Raw genomic sequence first — 26,920 nt, forward strand, 5'->3', positions numbered from 1 at the left:
ATGGCCAAGCAAAGGGGTACCGTGGACGAACGCTCCAGACTCCGTAAGTATTAACTGTCATTGCAGTGTTCAGATTATAGTGTCGTACTATTACAATGTTTTCCTCGGTCTGAGGATATAAATTTGAGGTAGGGGCGAGTCAATCCCGGACCTCATACTTTAAAATGTATACATATTACGCCCCTTAGCTACAGAAACAGCAACAGATATTCCACAATAGCATAAGAATTTTGCAGTCATGCATAAATGATGGGACACAAGTTTCCATAAACATGGAAATTTTTATGTATGTAAAAGTATGTAAACCGAGACAAGAACAGAAACAAAAATACTGAAATTGCTTGTTGTGTAAGGCATTATCGAACAGGCCAAAATAATTGACAAAAATAAAGGTGGTACATTAATAAAAAGTGGAGTCGATTAAAATGGATGTGGAATGAAAATTTCTTTGATAAATAGTCTTTGTACTATTAAAAAATTCATAATTTATCATCTATCATTCATACAACAAACTACAATTATCATTTAAGATGGTTCCATACAAGGGCGGAGGCAATACATTTACTTTCATCAAAGAAAAGAGAGCAAAAAAACAAACAAACACAACGGTGTTGAAAAGGTGCTGAAAATACAAGTCAATTTAAAACTAAAATGGTAACTATATCATCAATGGGGATTTGAATTTTTAAAAAATCGTTTATCATTTGATGTAGTAAATTTAGCTACTTCTTTCTAATTTATTGCTTAACATAAACAGGAATTTGGTTACTTCCACCTAATGGAGCTTTTTTTCAGGTTAGCTTGAAAAAAGTTCTTTTTTTTTTTAAACAATAATGTAAGTGCAATAGTGTAAGTCTCTGTAAGTAGTGAAGTCCCGTAAACTACGAGCAGCAGACAGCGGCAGTATGAGAAGGGCTATTCAGTGAACGTCATTGGGCAGAACTGTTAGATCAACGTTTAGTCTTGAGAGGCTGCAGTATAAATTTCTCACACTCTGAACTCAAAATTGAAGAAATTGTTATTTTCTTTAAACTAAGGCCTGGCGCCACGGGGGGGGGGGGGGGGGGGGGGGGTTTACGGGGTCGTCCCCCCTGGGATGGATTACCCCGCCCCCTCAGTTAAGATTAAGGCCTTGAATTATTATTATTTTTAATTTATGTTTATTTGAAAATACTAATATATAATTTAGCCCACCATAATTCGCTAAAACCAAAGTCAAGTACTAGCCTACATTTTCAAATCCACGCAAATTCACTTGATTGGTTGTCTGGATGAATGCGATCTAACAAACTAAGCTTGAACTAGTTGTGTTGCGTAGTGTGTGGACTCCGAGTTGCCAATTTCCAATGAAGTGCGCGCGCGAATGAATTTAGCACCTATCTACTTTTAATTCTTGAAAACACCTCCCTATGTCATTGCCTGGACTCACATGGAAACAAAGTAGAACAAAGAGAAATAAATTACTTGCTCCCATATTTACACGTGCAGCCGGAGTAGTAACTGTTTTTGATTGCTCATAGAGCGGCGAAGTGGGTCACGTCAATGGACCCAGGAAATGGAATATCCCATTCTGTCACCATAGACTTTTACACACCCAACCCAAGGGGTTAGTAACGTGCAGCTATACAGTCTTATCAAGAAAAAAATAAATAAATAAATAAAAATAGTGTGCAGTATATATTGGTGTAGTGCGCAGTGCGCAGTACCCAGTATGCAGTATGCGTTTCGAACACAGCCAAAAGCTATTATCATAAGCAACCTGCTTGGGCCCCTAACGTGCTGAGCAGGTCCTCTCTATCAACCAATGCTAGTCGTTTGGTAAATTATTTTGATTTTAAACGATTTCATTGCCCTTTTATCAAGTGTAAAATAATGAACTACAATATGTGAGTAAAACACTGAAATAAAAATATTTGTTGTAATTTATTAATTAGGTCATTACAGGCCAATAATTATTGTCAGCATGGTCTTGATCACAGATAAGACCGGACTAAGCTCTGTGGCGTCGGTTTGGTGATTTGCAGTATTATTTGAGATTGCCCAATAACTGTCTTTATCCATTGGGTGTGTGAATGACCACAAGACTGGAAGTTTCTGTGACTGTAGTTCGTGTCAGGACATTAGGCTCTTACTGAATTGCTGTGAGTCAACATTGTGTTAAGTTCCTCCTCTGTGTATCTACCAGTTAAACACGCTTTATCCACTTCTGGGATTTCAACCGTACAATCTTTCACTCCTTTTAGCGTCTGCATTTTTTTAAAAAAATTTTTAATGCATAGTGCAGTTTATTTGTTTAGATGACATTGTACTCAAGACTTAAAATCATTACTTCATCTGTAAAAGATCCTGCCCAGGGCAGGGCACATCAGCAGTGAACTGTCAAGCTTGAGATTCACACCCACGACATGCTAGGCTACTTCTCTCTGTTTCATGTCTTTACTGCCTTATCTTTATATTATACACTCAAGCAAACACTGCATCGGGCTGTAATAAAGCTAACCCTAACCAAAGCATCGACTTGTGTTGTAATGACTGCCACCGCTCACCTTCTCTTGCACCCACAGTGGATTCCCCACAGAGCAACAAAGTCATCCCGTCAGCCAACGCTCACTATGACCCCAAACTTTCACCCGGTCCTCAGGAGGATCCCTTCTCCACCTACTTGGCTGATAGTGTTCCTATTCCCGAAGATGACAATCAGGTGAAGAGTAATATAAGACTCAATACTGATTATTCTTTTGAATGGAAAGCCCATTCACTCCTGCCCTGGATCACTTTAAGAGCAAAGACTAGATCAACCAGAACTTAATTTTGCTCAGATTCTAGATTAACACTGCCAATTCACAGGTGACCTTTTTATATTGGTCTTACTGCTTAGCCAGTTATAGCTTTAATTTGCTGTGTAATTTCTACTGCAGCGAAAGTGGGGAGAGCAGCAGGACTTGTGAGGGTGAAAACAGGGCTCCTGCCATCATGCACTGCCATAGTGTGTAAATAGTTGTGCATTTTCGTGTCTCACCATCATTGTGTTCACAGGGTCCGGATTTAAATACTCTCCTGTATTGTGTTGTTGTTTTACCATTGTTCTTAATAAAGTGTTCTGTTTAATCAAACACTTTAACACTTAAAAGATGGGATTTAGCAACTGACCCCAAAGAGCAATATAACTTAACTGCCATTCTCTTTTACTGAATCTCTGTAGCAATCAGTGCTATACTGCTTCTTCTTTTTTTTCTTTTATTTAGATATTCAGCTTTCGCAAGCTGTGGGCCTTTACAGGGCCTGGCTTCCTAATGAGTATTGCCTATTTGGACCCTGGAAATATTGAATCAGACCTTCAGGCTGGAGCTGTTGCTGGATTTAAGGTACAGTCACACACAAGGAAGCTAGCCTTGTCTGAATTCTTTCCCCTCATTATAAGGATGCTGTATTTATTTATTTATTTTCTTCCTGTCCCAGCTCCTATGGGTCCTGCTGTGGTCCACCATACTCGGCCTCCTTCTGCAGCGACTGGCTGCCCGACTTGGTGTTGTCACAGGGATGCAGTTAGCAGAGGTCTGCCATCAGCAGTATCCTAGAGTGAGTTAAATGCAGCCTCCACCCACAAGACCTCTGTAAAGACAGGAGACTAAACATTCATTACTTGGTTTTTTTCAAGATTATCACCCATTCACCCATGGTTATAGCCACTGTTTTGTCCCATTACAGTGTTCCAGAATAAGATACACTATATGGCCAAAAGTATGTGGACGCTCCTCCTAATTATTGAGTTCAGGTGTCTCAGCCACACCAGTTGTTAACAGGTGCATAAAATCAAGCATGTAGACATGTAATCTCCATAGACAAACCTTGGAAGTAGAATGGGTCGCACCGGAGAGTTCAGTGACTTTAAATGTAGCACTGTCAAAGGATGCTATCTTTGCCACAAGTCAGTTCATGACATTTTTGCCCTGGTCAATTGTAAGTGCTACTATTGTCAAGTGGAAGCATCTAGGAGCAACAACAGCTCAGCCACGAAGTGATAGACCATGAACACTTACACAGCAGGGCCACTGAGTGCTGAAGTGTGTAGCACGTAAAAGCCGCCTATCCTCTGTTGAATCACTCACTACAGAGTTCCAAATGGTCTCTGGCTGCTACATCAGCACAAGAACTATGCGTCGGGACCTTCCTGAAATGGGTTTCCATGGCCGACCAGGTGCATGCAAGCCCAACATCACTATGCACAATGCCAAGCAACGGCTGGAGTGGTGCAAAGCATGTTCTTTGGAGTGATGAATCACACAGTCTGGCAGTCTGATGACGAATCTGGGTTTGGTGGATGCCAGGATGCCTTCTCAGAGGAGTGGAGGCTGTTATAGCCACGATGGGGGAGAGTCAACTCCATATTAATGCCCATGGTTTTGGAATGGGATGTCCAATAAGCTGATATAGGTGTGATGGTCCAGTGTCCACATACTTTTGGCCATACAGTGGATCTTGACCTCCATGCTGACATGTGCAATTTTTCGTTGCTGTTGTAGTTTACTGTTTCTGGGAAAAAGCTTGACAGAGATAAAACCGGACTAGGCTATATGGTGTCAGTTTGAGGATTACAGCTGCAGTATTATTTGAGATTGCCCAATAACTGTCTTTATCTATCGGCCGCATGACTCTTATATGACCCCAAGACTGGAAGTTTCTGTGACTGTAGGCCGTGTCAGGACATTAGGCTCTTACTGAAGTGCTGTGAGTCAACATTGTGTTAAGTTCCTCCTCTGTGTATCTACTGGATATACACACTTTATCCACTTCTGGGATTTCAACTGTACATTAGTTCATTGCTTCTTTTTGTGTCTCTGCATTTTTATTTAAATTTTTTTCATTTAAGATTTAATTTATAATTAAGTTCATTTGTTTAGCTGATTCTCTTATCAAGAGTGACTTAAAATCATTACTTTTTTTTTTATCAGAGGTCCTGCCCAGTGGCACATCAACAGTGAACTGTCAAGCTTGGGATTTACATTCACAACCTGCGTGTGTGTGTGTGTGTGTGTGTTTATTAAATGTATGATGGTTAATTAAGATGGAGTTGGTCAGTCCTCTCCTCATGTTTTTCTGTTGAATCCAGTCTCTTACGTTGCTTACACACACAGGTGCCTCGTATCATTCTGTGGCTTATGGTGGAAGTGGCCATCATCGGCTCAGATATCCAGGAGGTCATTGGTTGTGCCATCTCCTTCAGTCTGCTGTCTGCTGGCAGGTCATATCTCCCCTGAACCCAACACAGTCACAACACTGATTCACTCATTCCTATTATGTGATTCACACATGTATATATGCCATTAACATATTACCATGATTTATAGAGGTTGAAATATTATTGAAGTTTTTACTTACTTATGAATGTGGCCCCTAACACCAGACACAGAGCCGGTTTGTGATTAACCCATTAAGGCCGGACGCAACATTTTCGTGATCCCTTTAAGACTGGGTGCGACATTTGCATACTTCTCCCTTTAGAGCCGGATGCAATGTCTTGTGATTTAGGTGATGTAATCGTTTTCTAGACCCATGACTGATGAAATGCATCATGATTCGCTGAAGTAAACGTGGGGAAGGCGAAATGCTTTGTTTGGGTTTTTTCAGAGCTCTTAGCCCATCTTAGCCTCCGCATGGACTGCAAAAATGTTTCTAAAGTTGCACTTCAGACAGTGACAACGCCTGACGACCGAACCAACAAACAAGTAAACAAAGCATTTTTCGCAGAAATCTAAAATATGCTCTAAAGGGATCACGCAATGTTGCACCCAGACTTAATGGGTTAAACTTGTTAAGGATGAAGTGATGTTCCAAAGCTGAATGCATTTTTATTTTTGTTCTGTAGGATTCCTCTGTGGGGAGGTGTTCTAATCACCATCAGTGACACATTTTTATTCTTCTTTCTGGAGAAATTTAGTAAGTTTAACCTGATGAAATGTTTTTTTTGTTTTTTTTTTAAAAATGAGGCTTACAGTCAGAGTGTTGTTTGAAATGTACTGCTTGTGAGAATTTAATCGTATCATCTTTCTCTTTAAGATTTGAGGAAACTCGAAGCTTTCTTTGGGCTCCTTATCACCATTATGGCTGTCACGTTTGGGTATGAGGTAAGTTTGGCCTAAACAAGACGTCTAATCTTTGTTATTACTGAGGATACTTTAACATCTCCATCTACTTTCACTCTGATTAAAAGTCAGTGATGTATTGCTTGTATCTTTTATCGATTTTTTTACAGTTTTATTGTGTGTGTATCTGGCTTTACAGTCCATACCTTTTAGTAATTATTAGATCTGCACTCAGGCCTAAAACCGAATATTTCTAATGCACTGATCCCAATGCAAGAGTGAGAGAACTTGTGTGTGATTATTTTAATTTTCATAAGAGCGTCACAAAGGCAAAGAGGTCTTAGGTGGGAATCTGAGGATTCGAAAATGTATGCTTTTAAAGTATATTATTGCGTTTATGCACGTACAACTTTATTACTTCTCCTTTCTCTTCACCAGTACGTACTGGTGGCCCCAAATCAGGGGGAGGTCCTAAAGGGTTTGTTTGTGACGTACTGCCCAGGTTGTGGGTCTGCAGAGCTGTTACAAGCCGTGGGAATCATTGGCGCCATCATAATGCCCCACAACATCTATTTACACTCTGCTCTCGTAAAGGTAAGAGACTAAGGCTTAGGTTTAGGACTGTGGTGTCTTAAACGATGTGGCGATTTGAAAAGGAATCCAGTTAACTCTTGGTTTTTTTTTTGTCTCACGCAGTCCCGTCAGATAGATCGTGCTAACAAGAAGGAGGTGAGCGAAGCCAACAAATATTTCTTCATAGAGTCCGGCATTGCGCTTTTTGTCTCCCTCATCATCAACATCTTTGTGATAGCTGTTTTTGCCGAGGCCTTCTATGACAAGACCAATATGGAAGTGGTGAGTTTAGTGACCACAGTGGGCTTTCAGAGAGTTAAAAAGCCAAATGGATGTATTGTATTTCTAATGTTACAGTAAGTAAAAATGAAGTGCTCTAAGATATTGATCTTATGTCCTTTAGAATGAAAAGTGTAATTCAACCGGGAGTGCACATACAGACCTCTTTCCACTCAACAACGAGACGCTTGACGTGGACCTCTACAAAGGGGTGTGTTTGTTTGTCAAAGCTGATTTTCTTTATCAGTATCAACATAATAAAATAGTTATCTTTTCCTGAAAGATACAAAAAAGCAGTTGTGCCAGTAGGATATTTGCTTGGCCTGAAACGTTAAATAGGCTGTTGTCTTTCTCATTGAAGGGAGTTGTTCTGGGCTGTTACTTTGGTCCTGCTGCCCTGTATATCTGGGCCATAGGAATTCTTGCAGCTGGCCAGAGCTCTACCATGACTGGGACTTACTCTGGCCAGTACGTCGTGGAAGTATGTGTGTTATTCATCTCTTTACTCTGTGTTGCTTTATGTCTGTTTTAACTTTGGCTTTCTACAAACTTTGTTTTGTGTTTGCTTCCATGCATCTCATTTTTATTTACAGGTTAATGTATCTCCCCTTTTTTTCCCCCTCTCCCTTCTGCTCTCTTTCAGGGTTTTTTTAATCTCAGGTGTTCCCGTTTTATTCGGGTGTTTGTTACTCGCTTAATTGCCATTGTACCCACTTTGTCCGTGGCTTTTTTTAAGGATGTACAACACCTGACAGGCATGAACGACTTTCTCAATGCGCTACAGAGTGTGCAGGTCAGTTAGGACTCAACAATGAGAGCTGTGTCTCAGAGACTCAAAAGAGATGAGAGAAATGGCACCTGCACAGTAGGCGAATGATGAAAGTTTCATTACCAAAATGACAAAATGTCACGTAACTGTAGTATCAGCATTATTTGCTCTGTCAGCCTGATCCCAAACATGATCAACTGAACCTTAAAAGCTGGCGTTTTTCATAAAGATTATTACATGAGCTTTTTATTTTGATGCCCTTGCAGATTTGATCAGTTACTGTTGTGTAAATCAGTACTATAAAGAGGTTTAGTACAAGAAGAAATGTCCAGTGCTGTAAACAGTTCATGAAAATGTTTGTACTAATCTAGGTGTGTCTCTGTGTTTGTTTTGAAAAGTTGCCATTTGCCCTGATTCCAGTCCTCACTTTCACCAGCCAGACTTCTCTAATGAATGACTTTGCTAACGGCATGTGAGTATAGTGACAAAAAGTATAAAGAGATCTAGTATCAGAGATATGGAGAGATATGGAGGATTGGTCTATTACAACAAATTCAAGTTAGTCTGTGGAGAGGTGGTTTAGAAACAAACACAATGAATTTTAAAAGACATGCAAAAAAACCCCTTCAAAGTAATTATACATAGCAGTGAAAGGTCCAGCTTCAGTTGAAATAAATAAATAAAATTTGAAATTATGCACTGTTAACATGAATAGATTTTTTAAATGTTTTTAACCATGAAATACAATTTTTTTTTAACAATATCGTAACCATTTCTGTGTTTGTAGAGTATGGAAAATCCTTGGAGCGCTGTTCATTATAGCAATCTGTGGCATAAACGTTTATTTCGTGGTTGCGTACATGATGTCCCTGAACAACGTGTGGGCCTACATCTTTATTGCTTACTTTGGCTGCAGCCTGGTCTTTGCCGCCTACCTGGTGTGTAATCAAGAGAAACGTGTTTTATTTAGTCAGCGGAAAAATATTACATCAGATGAGCAATACAAGATGTGCATTAGCTAACTAGAGCCTTTCGACATGCATAGGGATTCGCTTATGTGTTACGTGTTCAGTGGGCTAACACAATAAATGCTTTGGTGATTCCGACAACTTGATTCAAACGTTATGATCCAACTTAGTTACGTCTCTGTCTGGTTAAATATGATAGAATATAATAAGTTGTATCACATGATGCCGACTGTCTTTTCCTAACTCTACACTTCTTTTCAGTCTTTGCTGTGTCTTATCGCGCTGGGCGTCCCTTTCCCTGAAAGAGCACGCAGCCTATTATGGAACCAACACAGCCGGCTTAGAGAGGAACAGCCCGCATCTTAAAGTCAAGCATATGTTTGACTTTATCCATTTTACCTGCAAAAAAAAAAGAAAAAGATAGGGTTTGTGTTCAGAGTTAATTGGAAAAGGTTGTTTATTTAACGTTGTTTATTTAACCTGGAAAAATGTAATTAATGAACTTAATTTCTGAAGCACTCACTGTTTGGAAAAACAGTTGTTTCCACAAACAGCACGTAATTTAAGTGCAAATAAGCACGTAATGTAAGTGGTGCAAATGTGAATTTGGACTGTGGCATTGTACATCCATGTAATTTTTTTTAATTATCAAGATGATTATTATACCTATATTATGAAAAAAGAAAAGTCTAAAACGCAGATGTGGAATGTACCTTTGGAATATGTCTTATCTACAACCCTTTACAGTTCTTTTTTTTTTTTTTTTTTACAATCGCTAACAAGTGTTTGCCTATAATTAAGATACTTTTCCCAAATTCTTCACACAGCAACACACCTACATCATACAGTTAGCCAAATAGTTAATTTTCCTGCTACATTTTATTAATTAAATACCAACTCTACATTTCAAAATGCAAAAACCCTTTCTCTACATACACTGACTCTATTAGAACACGGCAAACCTGACTCAATGTCAAATCATTCTTTCAAAACTCTAACACGTTTTCTATCCAAGAGGAACATATAGTCAATCATAACAACTTTCAGAATACTAACAGTTGATGGCATTACAAAAACTGCATTACATTTCATGTCTCATGTCTATAGGTACCCGCATACAATGAGCAATATGAAATCCATTATTTTTTGTAATGGAGTTTCCTTTTACTGTAAAACCACTCTACATTTTTGGTTCCAAATGTGTAAAAATAAAATACACAAACACTCATCCAACTATTCCTCTCCCACGTCCAGACATTATTTTTTCTCTCTTGGCTCCCCTGTATTATTCTGTATCCACATTGAACAAAATTGGTCCAAAAAGTCCCCTTTTTACTGAGCATGTCCATGTAATTGAAAGAACTTCAACACCTGGCTATGTCTCCGAATGAGACTGGAAACAGCTGTGGTTGGACTATTTCACACAACTTACAGTAAATCAGGTATCTCTCAATGTTTCAATGATCTGTTCATTCAAAGATACTTATCAGCTGTTTCAATATAGCTTTTGAGCTGCTGTTGTTGCAGATGTAGAGGCTTCATACTATATTTAAGATGTGGACATTAGGTTTTCATTTCTGGCATGCTTTATGCAAGCATTTGGAAATAAGATAAGATAGATCCAGAATTGTGGTATCGGGTAAGCTTGTATGTAAAGAAAATTTAAGCATTTTAGAAACGTGTTAATTGACTGCATATTCTGTGAAAACAACATGAATTGTATTAATGGTATGGTCCACAACAGATGGATGTTGTGCTAATTGTGTTTAGAGTTTTGAAAATGTAACTACAGATTGGACAAAAGGATGTTAGCTATTGTAAAAAACTGTACTTTCTATGCATGTTGTAATAATTCATGAAAATTGGGAGAGTGGTTAATTGATTGTAGCCGCTGTGAGAAACAGTTGTTGAATTGGAGGAGCTAAGTCTCAAGTAATGATGGAGTATTACTTGAAGTAACGAATTATGTGAAGTACTTTTTAAAATATGATATCTGGGTTTGTGTCGCAGTGTTTTACAACTGTATTGTTCTGTGGTGCAGGGCCATGTATTAATAAATTCCAATGCTGTCACACACTGTTGAAATACCTATGCAGATCTGTGTTATGGGGCAATCAAGACACCACATTGAACTTTAGTATAGCCATTGCCAAAATTATGTAAATTAATAATAATATTAACAATAATATTAACATAATGAACTTTCAACTTTTGTGGGATGTTTTCTTATATCTAAGTTATAGGCAATTTCTCACATGTACGTATGTAACTCGTTCGTCACTTGATATCAAATTAATTGGGTGACTGGGGCAAACTCTGTGTTGTTGTTTGAGATACATTCTGTTTAGTGTGGGGTTATGGTGTTTGGCGTGTGGTTACGTTGTTTAGGGTGTGGTTACATTTTTTGGAGTGGTTATATGTGCGTGTGGTTATAATGTCTGGTGTGTCATTATATTGTTTAGCATGTGGCTACACTGTTTAGTACGTGGTTACATTGTGTGGCATGTGGTCACATTGTTTAGTGAGTGGTGGTATTGTTTAGAGTGTAGTTATATTGTGTGGTGCGTGGTGATATTGTTTCCAAAAGGTTCCAACACCCTGAGGTTCCAACTGCAAGGAGGGAGTCCAGCTTGCAGGTGGATCTAGATCAGAGGCTCATCTTTCCACCAGCAGCTTGCTTCAGCTGAAGAGAAAGGACCCGATTTGGGCTGTAAGGTGACCATCAACCTATAGGAAGGGGTAAAACTGGGGGTGGCGCACCTGGGACACCAGATGTCGCCATTGAGCCTCTGATGAATCTGATGAATGCTCTCTTATTAATGTAATAGGATTTCCTGTAGAGAATCACTCTCTTTTTGTTTTATAAGTGTCTTAAGGAATAGTCAGCACTAATGTGGACATGTTCATTCCTCTGCTGACGTTGTTGTTTATTGTGTGGCCTTGATTCTGATCATTTTCTCTGTTTTTTTTTTTTTTAAAAGAAATAAAAATGGTATAACTTTATGACCACTGCTTTTGAATCAAAATTTGTGATGAACTGTATTTTCAACTGCATCCCAATGTAGTGTATGTCTGTTATCTCCATACCTCCATTGTTATGACCCTGAGTCATAAGAGTGTATTATTGTTTGGTGTGCTGCTGTTTTTTCAATGTTTTCAGTCTCAGGTGGCAGCTGGGGATTGGTTTACAGCCTGATGGCGCTGCTTTTAAAAAGACGCTGTTCCCGATGCCAGATGCCCCCAAACTGACCGTGCTGGCTGATGAGAGATTCTGAAACTGTGTTTTCGATTTTGTCACTCGTTATATACACTGTCCATAGTTTCCATGAGAACAGTCCGTTAGTTTAAAGGGGTAGTAGATTTGTTTTTGTTATTGTTTGTTGTTATTCATTTTTCTCCTGTTTTCGGTTAGGGAGTGAGGTAAGACCTCCGCATTTTCTTTTTCTTTTGTTTTGGGGAAGTAGGTTATTTAGTTTCACTTAATAGATTGTTTTGTTTGTTGTTTTGGCCATGCTCACCCTGACGTTACAATATCACTTTTGTAAATAAATCACGTTGCGTGTGGACTGTATTCATTGTAGCACGTGACCCTTGGGAGTGGGGAAAGAGTTACCCCTAGGCTGGGCATTACACCATTATGTCATGTGTACTTCCCCACTGTCAAATCATTAAAAAATTCACCGGCAAAGAACCCAAGGGCCTCAGGATTATGTAAAAATATTTTACTAAACACAATCTTAGAAAAAGCACTGGGTCTCTGTAACTGTTTGAAAGACGTGTTAGAATTCCAGTTGCAAAGTCTTTCAATCAACACACTTGTCTCCCTTTGAAGCAAACATGAAAAGGTTCTTCACTTACATGCAAAATTCTGATAAGATCTCTCCACTTTAATTGTGAACTTTTGTCATGAGACGCAGTATTTTAGGTTCTTTGAAGCTGACCTCTGCTCAGGCACCTGATAAACACCTGATTCACTTGGTTACAGGTCTTAGGAAGTTCCTAAATTAAAACAAGAACATGGCAAATCTTGGTGTGTGTGTGTGTGTGTATGTGCTTAGGTTTACACTAATGTACAACTACAAGTTAATTGTAAGAGGACAGTTTTTTAACAGAAACAGGTACAGTGTTAACAGTTTGTTTGTTTGTTTTTTTCGTAGGAGAACACAGTTGAGAATAATCAAATATGTGAAGGACAAGAATTCCTTAAGTTTGATGCAGCACCAATAAATGTCCATTTGTCAAGAGTGGAGAGGTGGAGTTAGGGAATGACATGAAGTCCAATGGATGAGGACTGTAGAGAGTGGGATGGAGAAGAGTCTGTAAGAGGGTTTAAAATGCTGTTTAAAGCAAGGCCACTGACTGCCCTGTTGTCAGTCACAGATTATTTAGTCTGTTATTCATTTAGTTGTTTGTTATCATTAGTTTAATTTGACGTCTGACTGGTGCCCATTGTAACTCCTGGAGAGCCAAGATGACGTCGTCGTAATGCTGGACCTGAGTAAGGAGTCTTCCTGAAAGGCTCTGGATTCATCAAAATAAGAGAATCAGACAACATAGGATAAGAAAAGACAATATAAGGCACGATAGGATAAAACAGCCAAAGGAAACTGTTGTGCCACAGTTGCTCAGGTAATACACATCGCTTGGTGCTTGGCAAAAAGTATGAGAACAAAGTACTAATAAAAATATAAGCACGAATAACCTCTTATGACGATATACAAGGAAATATAAAGTGAAGGTAAGGTATGGTGCAGTGGGGTAGTAGACTTTGCACCAATGCGATAAGTGTTGTGCCTGCTTGGATGTTTCTCTCGCTCTCGCTGTCTCTCCCTCTCGCTCCCCGCCCCATTTTTCCTTGCAGACTGATGGCGGGTCACGATTGGTTGGAGAATGTGCGAGGGAATTTTAAAAGATGACGGCTGCGCAGGGCACATCTGGCTGAACCTTCTGCTAAAAACTCCTGCTGCCGCGTCAACAGAGTTTTTTGTGTGTGTAAAATCTTTCTGGTGACGACGTGGATTAGTGAGTCCACATTGAGTGCACTTTGTAAATAGCTGTAAATAGTTCAGGTTATCGTGTTGGTTTCTTTTGCATTCTCTTCTTAGTCAGCACTCGTAGGGGGTGGGTGCCATTTCAGGTGAACATATTTTCTCCTGTGTGTTAGTTAGGGAGGGAAGTTGATTTGTCTTTCTTTTGGTATTCTTTTGGATAGGTTATTCCCTTTCCTTTCCTTTGAGTTAGATGTATTTTGTTTGTCATTTTGGCCTGGCTCACCCCCGAAGTCTTCTGTGTTTTTGTAAATAATCATATATATAGTAATAAAAGGCTGACTAGTATATCAGTGTCGCTGTTGGTGTCTCTGTTTTACACTGGTGGCAGGAGAAGGAGGTTCTCCCATGCATTCATGTTTCACCCCACCCTAGACGGGGTTGTAACAATAAGTCAGAGTAGACATATTAAATAGATAAGGGTGGATTGCGTGTGATTCTTATAAGGGTATAACTGTACATAACATACAAGCTGATAAAGCTGATGACGATAAAGTCTCTCAGTACCTCAGTACTCTAGATGGAGGAAGAGCCACAGGAGGAGAAGAGCCAGAGGAAGGTGGAGTTATACAATTTAACTCCCACAGGGAGAAAGGATTACCTGAAGCATTCAGTGGTGCTCCTGGTGCAAATACCAAATGCTCTGTAGCACATACCAGTGTGAATGAAGTTTTAGTTATAGTCGTGTCTGGATTTTCAGAGAGTATGAATGACGCTTTCTATCTTTAAGTATGAGGGAGAGGGTTTTGTCTTTAAGTATTAGAGATCCAGGATTTTTCCAAAGGGCTTGAAAAGAGCTGAGAGCTGTAATAAATGACGGGGTGGTGTTTAAGCATGTATGAGGTGCATATTCATCTTTTCTCTTCTCCCTATCGGGATTTTAACCTCATCCTTTATGTATTTCAGTCTCAGCCATATCTAATACTTTCAACAACTGATCCAATTCATTGTCTATTTCATGGTATTTCTTCTGAAGCATCTCAAGCGTCTCCACTTCCTTTTCAAACAGATCGTCTTCACTCAGTCTTTTTAACGGCGCTTTCAACGAACTCGGTTTTTCTGTTTTTGTGACTTGTTCCTTGACCTGGAGTTCTCTGTCTGCAGCTTTCTGTTTCTCTTCATTCTTTTTGAGAAGCTCACGTGCTGCCCTTGGTATGACTACTTTGTTCACATTTCTAACAGGAAATTAGGGTTCTTTAAAAAGTATCTCACCTCCACATATTTAGAGGCGTTTTTGTCCGTTCCAATCAAGACTTTTAACCAGCTGACAACATCCATTCATTTTCTTTTGTGGGAGAGACTCCCTGGTCAGTGCCAGATATGACCGAGTCCCTTCTCCACACTAAATGACGTACTACTTATGCTGAGTTTAAAATGAATTCTAAGTTTCAAAAAGCAGTCAAAGTCCTCAGTCTGATGCAGTCTAAGTTTATTGCATTCAGTAGTGAGCAAAATACAACAAACTGAGTCAGGTCCCAGGGAGTGACTGAATCTAATACATAAAATCATTTACTTATATATAAAAATTTATCAATATGCTAAACCTATGTATCCAATAAACGCATAACACGGCTGTATGGTAACACCCCTTACATCATCCGTTTTTGCATGGTCCAACCCATTCGCTTCCAGAATTTTCCCCACATTTTCCCAGAATTCATTATTCCATACACCACTATTTCTGAAGTTTCCTTTTTAGGTTAAATAAAAAAATAATATTCAACCATGTCCTCATCTTACCTCGGATGCTCAACCATGTCCCCAATCTCACCTCAGATACTCTGCCCTTAATGCAGGTGTTAGCTATCAAGCGATGGGCTAGTCCATGCAAGGCAGACACTGAAGCAACCACATCCTGGCCATTACTTATGCTTCCCTGTCACTATGACCTAGATTTTACCCTTTTCATGTTGCCTTCATGTTTTGCTGACCTTGCATTTTCCCTTTTTGGTATACCGACGCCCCCTTCCGTTGACTTCAACATTCAGAGGCCTTCCTCCATTTCTCCAACACTTTCTATTCCTTTTCATTTGTTTTAAATCTTGTCCTGTGTTTTCATCATGTCATCACTTTATCTCCTCTCCATCTTTTCTGCTCTCTTCTTTTGGCCTCTCTATTTGTTCCTCAGTCAGAGAGTTGAAGGTTCTTCTCTGCCTTCTCTTTCTCTCCTCTTGTTGTTCCTGCTCAAATAGATTTTTTTACAGTCTTACTTTTGCCATTCTTATTTTTTCTCTGCTTCTCTCTCTTCATCCTATATGATCTATGCTGCTAAACTTCTCCATCTTCTGCTGCATTCTTTTTCAAATTTTCTTTTCTTCTCCTCACTAAGTGTTCATTCTTTATTCACTTCTTCCTTCTTCAAATCTCTGCCTCCACAACTTTTCTCTTTTTTCCTTAATCTCTCCAAACATTTTCATTTTCTCTTTTTCCATTGTTGCCCTGTCCTCTTTTATCTGCTTTTTCTCTTTCTTATTTTCCTTTTCCACTGACCTTCAGAAGTTTTCTTCTTCTTTCTTCTCTCTCTCCCTCCATTTGTCTCCTCCTCCTTTCTCAGGATAGCCTTTATGTCCTCCTCCTTTTTTATCTCTCTGTGAGAATCTCCTGCCATTCTTCAGCAAATCCTGTAAGACAGGGGTTCTCAAACTGTGGCCCGTGGACTGGATACAGCCCATTCCTCTGATTTCCTCTGTCTCAAGGCAGCAGCTAACACTGTTAAGCCTCACTAAATTGAGTGTGTGTACAGCAACCAAGACAACCAAGAACATGAAACAATTTCATACGAATTCATATCACATCAGTAACTGATGCCACTTGTCATATTTTGTTAAACATTAGCAGCAACCGGGAAGAAAATGTTTTACATGTCAGCTTTAAAATGTGGATTTACAGTCGATGTTATCATGGGAATATGGGGGAAAACTCACCCTAGGATTAATTAATATAATCTTACTGCTGCGAAAGTAATGTAAGGGCGACATCAGTTCAGTGCTCTTTAAAAAAAAAAAAAAAAAGATAAACAATCAAGAGAGTGCAGAGCCGGGTCCAAAATTGTATTTAAGTGCATTGCATCCACAATACAAACAAAACAAAATCATCAAACAAAACAAAAACGCAATATGCACAACAACTGGCAAATCAAATTGAATGGAAAGCACAGCGTATGTTATATTTTGGGAGAGAGAGACAGAGAGAGAGAGAGACTGTCCTTAAATTGAATGTGGTTTTCGCTCTTTACAGCTATTGCAACTGCTGTTTGGTCAATTAAAAGACAGGGCTTAGATGCAACGTTTACAGGTTGATTTCACAGCCACTACAACTAAAAGAAAAACTGTCACAAGGTAATGTCAATTCACCCTCTGGTGTTCAGTGAGCTTTGCCTCGTTCTCAAGTGACATAATTAGGCTACTGTAACAAGTGTTCCATTTTAAAACATCATGAGGTCCATTTTAGATAAAGGTTTACATGGCTGTTTCATTAGTTAGTCTCATATTCCAAAAGAAATCCAAAAGCAAATTGTTTAATTTCATCATGGTTATGACAGTATTAGTTTTGCTGATATTATCCTAGCATAAAGAAAATGGAAACATTAGGGGCTAACATGAACGTTAAGTGGGCACTTTGGTTAAGGAGCTCAACTTGTTGTAATGTTGTAATCGTCGGCAAAATGGTAATGTTAGTAACATTAAATGAGTAGTCCCAGAACCCTTGTAATGTTATACAAGTGGAATTTGGAATAACAAGTATGCTAGCTAATTGTAGACTCCATAGAAATAACTTGTGATCCAAATTGTGATGGCTAGCGTTCGCTAAATCAAAACTGCTCGACCTTATCAGGCCAATTAACAGTCCCAGTCTTGACATATCGTCATATAAGCCAATTAAGGTTATCATAACGCCACTGTAAGAGATTCTTATCTGAAGGCGTGGGGCAGTCAAACACTGACCTTCCAGAAACGGCCCTCTTCAGTCTTCACTCTTCTCAGGTGCGTTGCACGCGTGAAGCACAGAAGCTCAGAAGGCATTGAAGGCAAAACTCAGAAGGCATTGCTCTTAACTACCATGCAAATTTAAGATTCAAAGCAATAAACGACAGCAGCACGCTCTTTAACCATGGAAACATTAGCCTAAAATATGTCAACAAGACGGGTAATGCTAGCTGTTCACACTAACCATCAAATAGTACCAAATTTTACTTTTTAAAAAAACATAGAGATGTAACTACATACACATGCTGGTGTGCTATATAAATATTGTAAATCAATGCATTTATTGACTACTAATTACCAAAAATCACAGCTCTGTTTGCTTAGTCACATGACCAAACACTCAGTGAATCTCTCATTGTCGTAACGGTGGAGGGAAAACCAAACTTTTGCATAATGTAAGTTTATATTTAAGTTGTCTTGGCAACATATTTTATAGGTCACACAATATTAGGCTATTTAATACGCTATTAATGAATTTACTTATTTATTTGGCATATTTCCCACCAGACATTTTAGCCGTTGAAATTTTCATCTGCCAGACAACTACACGTGATGCCAATTAACGTAAACCCAGGCCAAGACTGCACATTCATCATGGCGTAGACAATCAGAAAGTGGTGTAGACAACACTCGCGTGAATCGTAGCCTGTTTTCAGCTGCCTCCAAAATGGAAGGCTTGCACTTCTGTGTGGAGTTTGTAGCTGTAATATTCAGAGTAGTCCATGTGGACTACAGCCTCACTTCCCCAACAGTGTCTCTTTCAGGTTTCTGCACTGTTCCACTTGGTGTAACCAGTCATAGTGGTGACTGGCCAGTGCATCCAACTTTTTGTTTAGGAATAGCAGTAGGTCAGTCCATGTTCAAGCTTGTGTTTTCTTCACGTTTGTGAATCAGTTCTCCCCTTTTACTGTCTTTTCCCTCTCCCACTGTTGCCACTGAAGTTGTCTCGGCTCTTCAGGCAGGGCTATTTCAGTTTCATGATAACAGCACTTAGGGCATACCCAGTACATACATTCGTTTTTGTGTGTATCACGCACAACTGAGGATACCATCAGAGATGCTTTTAGATTTCAACAAAGCCATTTTGACAGAATTTATCCAGGACAATTTTTACATTTTTGTTGTTGATGCAGGTACAAGTATTTCGATCACTGGTCTTTGGCTCTGTGATGTAGAACGACTGCAAACGTAAAAAACTGTCTCTAAGAAGACAGGCACTGTTCCTTGTCCACCTCCGAGATGTAGCATGTGTGGAACTCCTTCATGGTTTTAGTCAGTCTGTGCCTCTGAGCTTTCACTTTGTTTTTTGTTATTGTGTCTATTTTCCCCCACCCAGAAGTCTGCTATTCTCATCTCTACGGAGGAATGAGATGACTTTTCTCTGTGGAGCCTTCCACAACACCTGCTTCCCTGTTGTCTGCATTTCATTTGCTCTTTTAGTCTTTCTTGACCTTTGCAAGATCTTTCTTAACGTGTTGCATCTTTGATATGCCTGTGCCAGTTGTTTCCTAAGTTCAGCAAGTTGCTTGCTAAGATCTCTTTTCTTCTTTTTAAGTCATTTGTAGTGGATTGGTAGCTTTTCTGGATTAGAGGAAGCCAGAGGATCATTTGTCTGTGGAGGAGACTAAGACCTTTGTTCCACCTTTTGTATGGGGTTAAGATTTGGCTCAGGCCTATTCACAATGTTTTCAGGTGCTGCTCCGAATGATTCTGGTGTGAGATCTAGCACTGCTTTTGTTTGCTTTCTTCCCTCTCTGTACTTCCTTTGGTTGTCCCTACATTTTTTTTTCTGTTCAGCATCATTTGCATTAATGTCTTTAATGACTGGGTGATCGGCAGCCTTTTTTCTTCTCTGATAGCTGAGAATTGCATGTAGGGGTAGAATAATGAAAATTAACATGATGTATTTCTGCCTTTTTCAAACTTTATAATGACTTTATAATCACCTAAAAAACAGCATTCCATCAAATGTGTCTTACACCTGTTACCATTCTCTTGATTTATTCTCCCATCCATGTGTACCTCTTTCCTTGGTTATCCCACATGAACACGTTTTCATTTTGTTTCATTACATCACATTACAATCACCTTTCTATCCTTTCTGTTGGCTAACAACAGGCCTTCCTAGATAAGGGCATCTACGGCGAAAAACACACACAAAAAAAAGTATATTCATTGTAAATACACCTGATAACAAGTAAACAAAAAAGGAAACCATGTGTTTTATACATTTAAATATGGATTAAAATGTTCAGAAGTTAGTTTAGCATGGTCACTGTCAGGGTTGTACTGGGAGAGTGATTCAGCCCTGGACTTACCCGCTGGGACCGGCCTAGGGGGTCGGGGGGAGCTGGTGGGTGAGGGTTGATTACTTATGTACAGTATATATGACAGTCAGTTACAGCTGTGGGGCAGGTAATAAAGTTACAAATACAAAGTTACACATTTTGTGTCATGTTTTAAGGTGTTTTAAGTTGAGGGTTGATTACATACAGTATATGTGACAGTGAGGCATGGTTCGGTGGACGGAGAATTTAATGTAATTGCATATGTATTTGTTGCAGCTCTGAAATGCACAAAAAAATATGCAAGTGTTTCAAGGTAAATAACAATCCAGAAATTGTTTTTGTTACTTCTTTTATTATCTTTCATAGAACAGTGCACATCTTACATTCTTACTAATTTTTACTTACTTTAAACAAATGAAAAGATGTCCCAAAATAAATACAATGATGATGTCCTGAAATAAAAACATAACCTTGCCTTCATATAAACTAATGTATTTTACTCGGGTGCTAAGGTATTTTACATATTTTCAAGAAAAAAAAAGATAAACAAATATTTATCATCTCTCAACAGGACAGAATATAATTAAAGAAAATGAAACAAACAGCTTTTGTTTGTTTTTGTTGTCTTTTTGTTGCCTTTTGATTAGCCAGTCAAAAAGGCCTGACCTGACTTTCAATGCCTTTCTGAGGACATCACTTCTCTCTGCAGCTTTTCTCAATGATCACATCAGCATCCAGAGTGAGCAGGATGCCCCTCTCTATTGCCATCGGCATGAAAGCCTCCAAATGAGAGCTTCTGATCCTGTTTTTAATGAACCTGAGTGTTGAAAATGTACGCTCACAGGACACCTGAATGATAGACAGGGGAAGCTGAAATTTGTATGCTAGACCAAGGTGGTAGGCATCTGTCAGCACATTGTACCGACTGAGAATCTGGTAGCAAACACTGTTGCCGCTCATTTCAGGAGGAACAGTTTTTACAGCGGATTTCAACCTCCTCCTCTTCATTCTCATCCTCTACTGATCTGGTCTCCATACTCTTGTAATGGTGACATTTTCAGTCTTTCCCACTGTGGAGTAACATTGCAAATTCTCTGCAGTTCCATTTGTGTTAAACTTAAACAGACACTTGCTGAGCTTTTGAAAGGCTGATTGTGGAAGTGGGGAGGACTTCACTTGGGAGAAGTTTCTAGGGTCCAAAGGACCCAGGTCAGAATAGTGTGTGCCATGACTGAGAAATCTTCTGTGCATTGTCTCTGCGTCCATTATAGGATTATACACAGTGATCTCAAAAGTCTTCTCTAGACTTGTGCCAAGACAGAAGTGTCCAGAGTAATACTGGTGTCCAAAACACAGCTGACTGAATATAATATAATATGCCACTCCTGACACTCTTACAAATATGCAGAGAAATATTTTTCCACTTTTATTTTGGATTATTTTGGGGGGTTTTCTGCAATGTTTTACTCTTAGAACAGATACGAGGACAGTTGCGCTGAATGACAGTTTTGAGCTTTGAAACATTTTTTTTTTAAACAAAAATCATAAACCTTTCTTAGAAATGCCTTGATGATACAACAGACACCTAAAAGTTGTGTAATTTCATTAATAATTTTCTATAAGATTTATAGACTGGGGACGAAAAATTGCAATGTCTTGTCTTCGACCCATATAGGCACAGAAAAAAACTCAAAACAACAGAGGTGTTGAGCCCATCTTTGACTCTGGATGAGGTAGACAGAACATCAAGGTTAGCCACTTAGGACCCATTTAAGATTTTTGGTCTTATGAACCCATAGTCAGGTAAAGTGTTGCCAAGGAATCCAATGATTTACTTCACTGACCTACACACTGTATAGGTATATTTGAGTGATTGGAATCTGGTCTGCTGATGTTATGCATCCAACAGGTGAAAAAATAACCAAATATTAATTGTCTTTTTTTGCAGGCGACAAACCCCATGAAGCATGGATTAAAAAAAAAATCACATAAATATCAAAGAAAAATTGAAAAACTCCATGAAGAATTTGAGGAGAAAAATAGATGGTGTGAAAAACACAAAAAATTGATTGAAGGGTAAATCTCACCCTGACAGTCCCAAAGAGAAGAACAAAGCTATCCTGCATGGCTGTCAAAATTCGGTTGTCAAAATTCAGAAAAACATTTAACTTCCACTGTGCGTTGCTGGCTGACATTAAAGCAAGGTACAAAGCTGCCAAGAAAAACAAAGCTAAAAACATATACACTCACCTTTTCACCAGAAGACATGTTAACGCATTATTAGCGTGTTAACTTTGTTAGTTGTTCATGCATTAATGCATTAGCTTTGACGGTCCTAGTATTTTTTTAATGAGATTTCATTTCACACTGCCAAAACAGTATTGAAACTGCCTTATGAACTAGTGTTTGATTTGAAGTCCTTTTGAAGTTACAATAAATGGGCCAATCAAAACATGTCTATTGTGTTTCATTGTTCTGCTACTTACTTTTCATCCTAGTGATAATGGGTACAATGCTAGATAAAATTTGACAGTTGTCTTGTCCCACACTGTGTCACAGAAACACTGAAATAATATAGCTATGAAATATGTATGCATTAATAAGAGAACTGAAGAAAACATTTAGAAGTAGAGCCTGACTGATAAATCGGCGTGCCCATATTGGCTGATGTGAGCTAACTGCAGATAAATCGGTATCAGCGTTTATAACGGCCGATAAATGACACGTAAAAAAGAGGCGGAAGAGACATTCATGTCGGCCATGCTTGGTTGTGCCGCAGTAACATGAAAGCTGGTGCAGTCAGTCAAACATCAAAATTACGTTTAACGTCACGGTAGTTGAGTGGTGTAGACTAAGCTGTTGACAAACTTGATTGTAGGTTTATTTATGAAACAACATTGCAGTTCTAGCGAGTAAACAAACAACGGTCCTGTCATGTCTCCTTTGTCGCATCTTCGCAGCTTATAACACTGTTCATTGCTAAATTAGGTTACTGACAAGCCTAGCTAATGCCATGTTTATCAGTAGAAGACCGCTAACGTTAGTGAGTGATTAAACTGTACCGTTTAACTTATTCTGCCTAAATGAAGCAATGATAGGCCTAAATCACCATATCTGATTTTGCAACTTTTGCAAGTGTACTCCAATCCAGTCTGTGAGCACAGGGGTTGGAGACTCTTGCTGATGCAGTTGATTTGATACTTGCGGCCTTTCTGCGGTAAGACTTGGCTTAAACACACTGGGTTGTAGGACCATGGCATTGAAAGGGAACATCCTAGTGCTTCTGAAGCCAGCCTGGGCATTTGAAACAGTGGCTGACATTTCTCATGCCCTGCTGAACAGTGAGAAGAACTCTGCTTTGAGGAGCTTCCTTCCTCATGACTCTCTGATAACCTCTGTCCCTCCTTATTCCAGTGGTGTTTGAGTGATTTAAACAGAGACTTGTCAGCCGGTTGCAGGCAGTGTGTGGTATGGGCTGGATAACATATGACATGCATTTTGTGGGACTTCATGAGCTGCAGGAATTCCAGGTTATACACATGACTGCTGTGGCCATCTAGCAGCAGTACGTGTGGCCTCGGGTCCTCTTTGGAAAGCCTACTTACAAACTGCTTCACCCCAACCAAAAGCAGTTCACCTGTAATCCAACCATTATCAGATACTTTGACAATGGTGTTTGGGGGAGCATTGTACAGCCACTCAGTTTTCAGTCGTTTTGCTGTAAAAATGATGAGGAGTGGTCTATATTGACCAGAAGCATTGAAGCACAAGCCGTGGTGGTTTCTCCCTTCTCCCCGGATGTCACCTCAGAGCAAGCTTTTACCACTTCTGCAACCACCTTTGAAGACAGGTAGTGGTCTTGAATATCAGTTTAATCCAGGTTCCAAACGTAGCTCGGGACATCTTTAATGCCCACTTGCAGCAGAAGGCCTTCATATGCTTTGCACCACTTCTCCACATTAGTGGTTGACACATGCTGCCCTTGCAGCTGAAAGGGCCTCTGGCTTCCTCTGGCTGATATCTTGGTGTCTGCACAAGAAATTCTCAAACCAAAATTGTCCAGCTTGTTTGGTGGATTTGAGAAGCCAGGAAGGTTATTTTGCTTTAGCAAATTCAAGTGCAGGCTTCTGGATCTCCTTCTGACGGAGTGGAGAACCTCTATTGGCCAGTGTTTTTAGTAACTCACTGTCTTGCGGTAAAATGGGCTTTCTACCAGAGGCATGCTCCCGGACGAGCCCCCATTTTGTTACGATCCTGGTTCAAAGGGCGCAACAAAAAGAGAAGGGCACACGCCATTCGAGAGACAAGCTCAATGATTTATTTAATGCAAAATACATGCTACAAATAAAACGCTGAGTAACCGTGGAAAATCAGTAAAGTCAGTGGTGTAATGTACGTGCATGGGTGCAGATGGGGTATGTAATGATACACAAAGGAAAACAATAAGAAACCAACTAAACACAATGAGATGGTGCCTACCTCTAACCAAAAAAACAAACCAGAAAAAACAAATAATCCCAAGCGACCTTTTATAGGCGCGCAGGCGCTCCAACTCAGGTGAGCTGCTAATCAACATAAATGAACTAAAGGGGCGGATTGACATTATCCAAACAGAAACAAAAACAAATTCACTCCTCTTATTAAGTTCTCTTACTCTCTGCCCTTTTCTTCTCTCTCTCTTTCCTCATCGTCCTCCCTGCCTGTTTAACCATTCTATACTGAAATACATTTTTAACATTGTTATACAATATGCTGATAAGAAGTCAAATATAGCCCTAAGTACTTATTATTAATAAATACAATCATTTTTGTTGACATGTAAATTCATAATGAACACTACAAAAGGGCATTCATCCATAAACCCACTTTAAATGACTTGAGTGACTGTCCCAGTTTACCAGTAATACCGTGCCCCACTTTATCAATACGTTATTGGTAAAGTGGGACAGAGTAAAAACTGCTGCCAGCAAAAACATATAAAATTATTTGAAATTCATTTCCAGACTTTCTGCTACACTTTTACATCCAGCCTACATATATGTGATATTTACAAACCCTAAATCAAGTTTTACTTCTTTATAACCTTAATATTATTTGTTTAATATTGCTGCAGTGTTTCTGCTGGCAACGTTTCTTTGTGACGGCCCACCATGGCAAAATCTTTGCGGCCGCAGCAAAAAAAAAAAAAAAAAATCAATCCAACCAATCATCCAATCCAATGCCTTGGTGACTCAGCTGGAAAGCCCGATTCCCGCCCCCACTCCCCCTGCACACATTATGGAATTCAGTTAATTAAAGGCACTAATAGGCTATATTACATTGTCCTTTAGCAGATGCTCTCATAAAGCACTAATAAAATGAGCTTACTTAAAGTTTTTACTTAAAAAAAAAAGTAGTTATAACTGTCACTGAAAAATAACTAGCCTATATTAATTCATACAATTATTAAGTGTTTGTTTACCTCCATAGACAGAGTGGGAACACGGATTAGGGATGGAAGATAGAGCTCAGGGAGAGACAGACGAGGAGAAAATAGAGAGGAGACAAGGAGAGGAAAGTGTTCAGGCAAGGGGAGCAAGAGAGGACAGGACAGAGAAAAGAGAAACATAAGACAAAAAAAAAAAAAAAACTCCAAACTCAGGAAGTCCGGATGGGACCCAGACTAATATTCCAAGATTCAAGCCTTGGTTGTACCATACATCAAATGGTAAGTTTCAAATACAAAATTACTGTGTAAAATAAATAAATTAAAATACGTAAAGGAAACTATTCTTAATGAATCTATCCATCATTTGTTAGGAATGTTCTGCCGTTTATGTAGGCGACACTGACCTGCTGCCAAGAGGCGAGTGTCAAAGTGCCCATTTACTGAAGAGGGCTCACTGGTTTACTGCCTGGAATGTTTAGACAGACACATGACACGTGAACACCACAGGGATTATATTTGGAAAAAGAAAAGTTTTATGTTTCCATTCATATGTTTTTTTTAAAAATTACAACGCACACGGGTTCCTCAGTCTTGCTCACCTTCGGGCCTGTTGTTGTCCTGGAGCATGAAGCTGTCATAAGGGCCTTTAAATGTCTGTACCACCTGGCAAAGCGAGAACAGTACCATCACACCAATTATCCAGCGCTATTGGACTTGGCAGAGCTACTTGGCTGAAAATGTTTTGAAAAGCTCACGGTAAAAGGTTCCATACTATTCTGCGCTATTTTGATGTTTTCATTATAACCTAATATAAAAATATTGCAAAAACGATACATGCCCAGTTTCATTTATAGATTGGAGGAAACACAAACTACATGTCTCATTTCATAAGTGATTGAATGCTGCAGGTTCTTGCTGTGATGGTGGAGGAGCCCATCCTCAAAGCAATACAGGCCTCTGTGGCTATAGGCCTTGAGGCTGATGAGAGCACAAACGCTGCCATCAACAGGCAGCTGGATCTACATGTCAGGTACTAAAAACAAAAAGTTCATGTAATTATCAACTTAATAGTCCCAACTTAATAGTCTTTTATGAAAATGCCATTATCATTTTCAGATACATGGACCAAGAAGGGAAACTGTGGCGCATGTTCCTAGACCCTGTCATGGTGCGAGATGGGACTGCAAACACTATAGTGGCTGCAGTCAAGGGGGTGCTCCAGTAACAGAATATCCCCACACACAAACTGTTTGGGCTGGGTGATTTCACTGCTACTGTACTTGTACTTGTACTCAGTTTATTTCTGAAATGCAGAATATTTACGGCACTTCAGAAACATGAATAATACTTCAGTAATGGGATTAACAAAACATAAATGACATAGACATAACATGAACAACAAATTTCACTCAAATAAAATAATCAGTGAGGGGAATTAGTGAGTGTTCAACAATGTAGAAAATTATTCAGTTTGATTCTGTTTAATCAAAGTGAACAC

The 26,920-nt window shown here is 39.2% G+C and overlaps 1 protein-coding gene across 1 annotated transcript; it reads left to right on the forward strand.

Annotated features, from left to right (window-relative positions):
• Window positions 1–26,647, forward strand: LOC115816043 (natural resistance-associated macrophage protein 2-like). Its single transcript, XM_030779014.1, has 16 exons — window positions 1–43; window positions 2,565–2,701; window positions 3,246–3,365; window positions 3,460–3,579; window positions 5,136–5,242; window positions 5,867–5,937; window positions 6,058–6,125; window positions 6,522–6,677; window positions 6,780–6,938; window positions 7,060–7,128; window positions 7,297–7,416; window positions 7,579–7,728; window positions 8,103–8,176; window positions 8,492–8,642; window positions 26,331–26,452; window positions 26,539–26,647. Exons 1-16 carry the CDS (start codon window positions 1–3, stop codon window positions 26,645–26,647), a joined length of 1,776 nt encoding a protein of 591 aa, XP_030634874.1.
• Window positions 26,648–26,920: the final 273 nt, after the last annotated feature.

This window comes from Chanos chanos, chromosome 7 (assembly GCF_902362185.1).
Source record: "Chanos chanos chromosome 7, fChaCha1.1, whole genome shotgun sequence".
NCBI classification, from domain to species: Eukaryota; Metazoa; Chordata; class Actinopteri; order Gonorynchiformes; family Chanidae; genus Chanos; species Chanos chanos.

Bases quoted from the DNA above. Each gene is read 5' to 3' on its own strand.
- LOC115816043 (XM_030779014.1), top strand. From the start codon at position 1: ATGGCCAAGCAAAGGGGTACCGTGGACGAACGCTCCAGACTCC. The intron at 7,129-7,296 runs GTGGACCTCTAC...TTCTCATTGAAG, and splicing joins TCAACAACGAGACGCTTGAC to GGAGTTGTTCTGGGCTGTTA. The intron at 7,417-7,578 runs GTATGTGTGTTA...GCTCTCTTTCAG, and splicing joins CTGGCCAGTACGTCGTGGAA to GGTTTTTTTAATCTCAGGTG.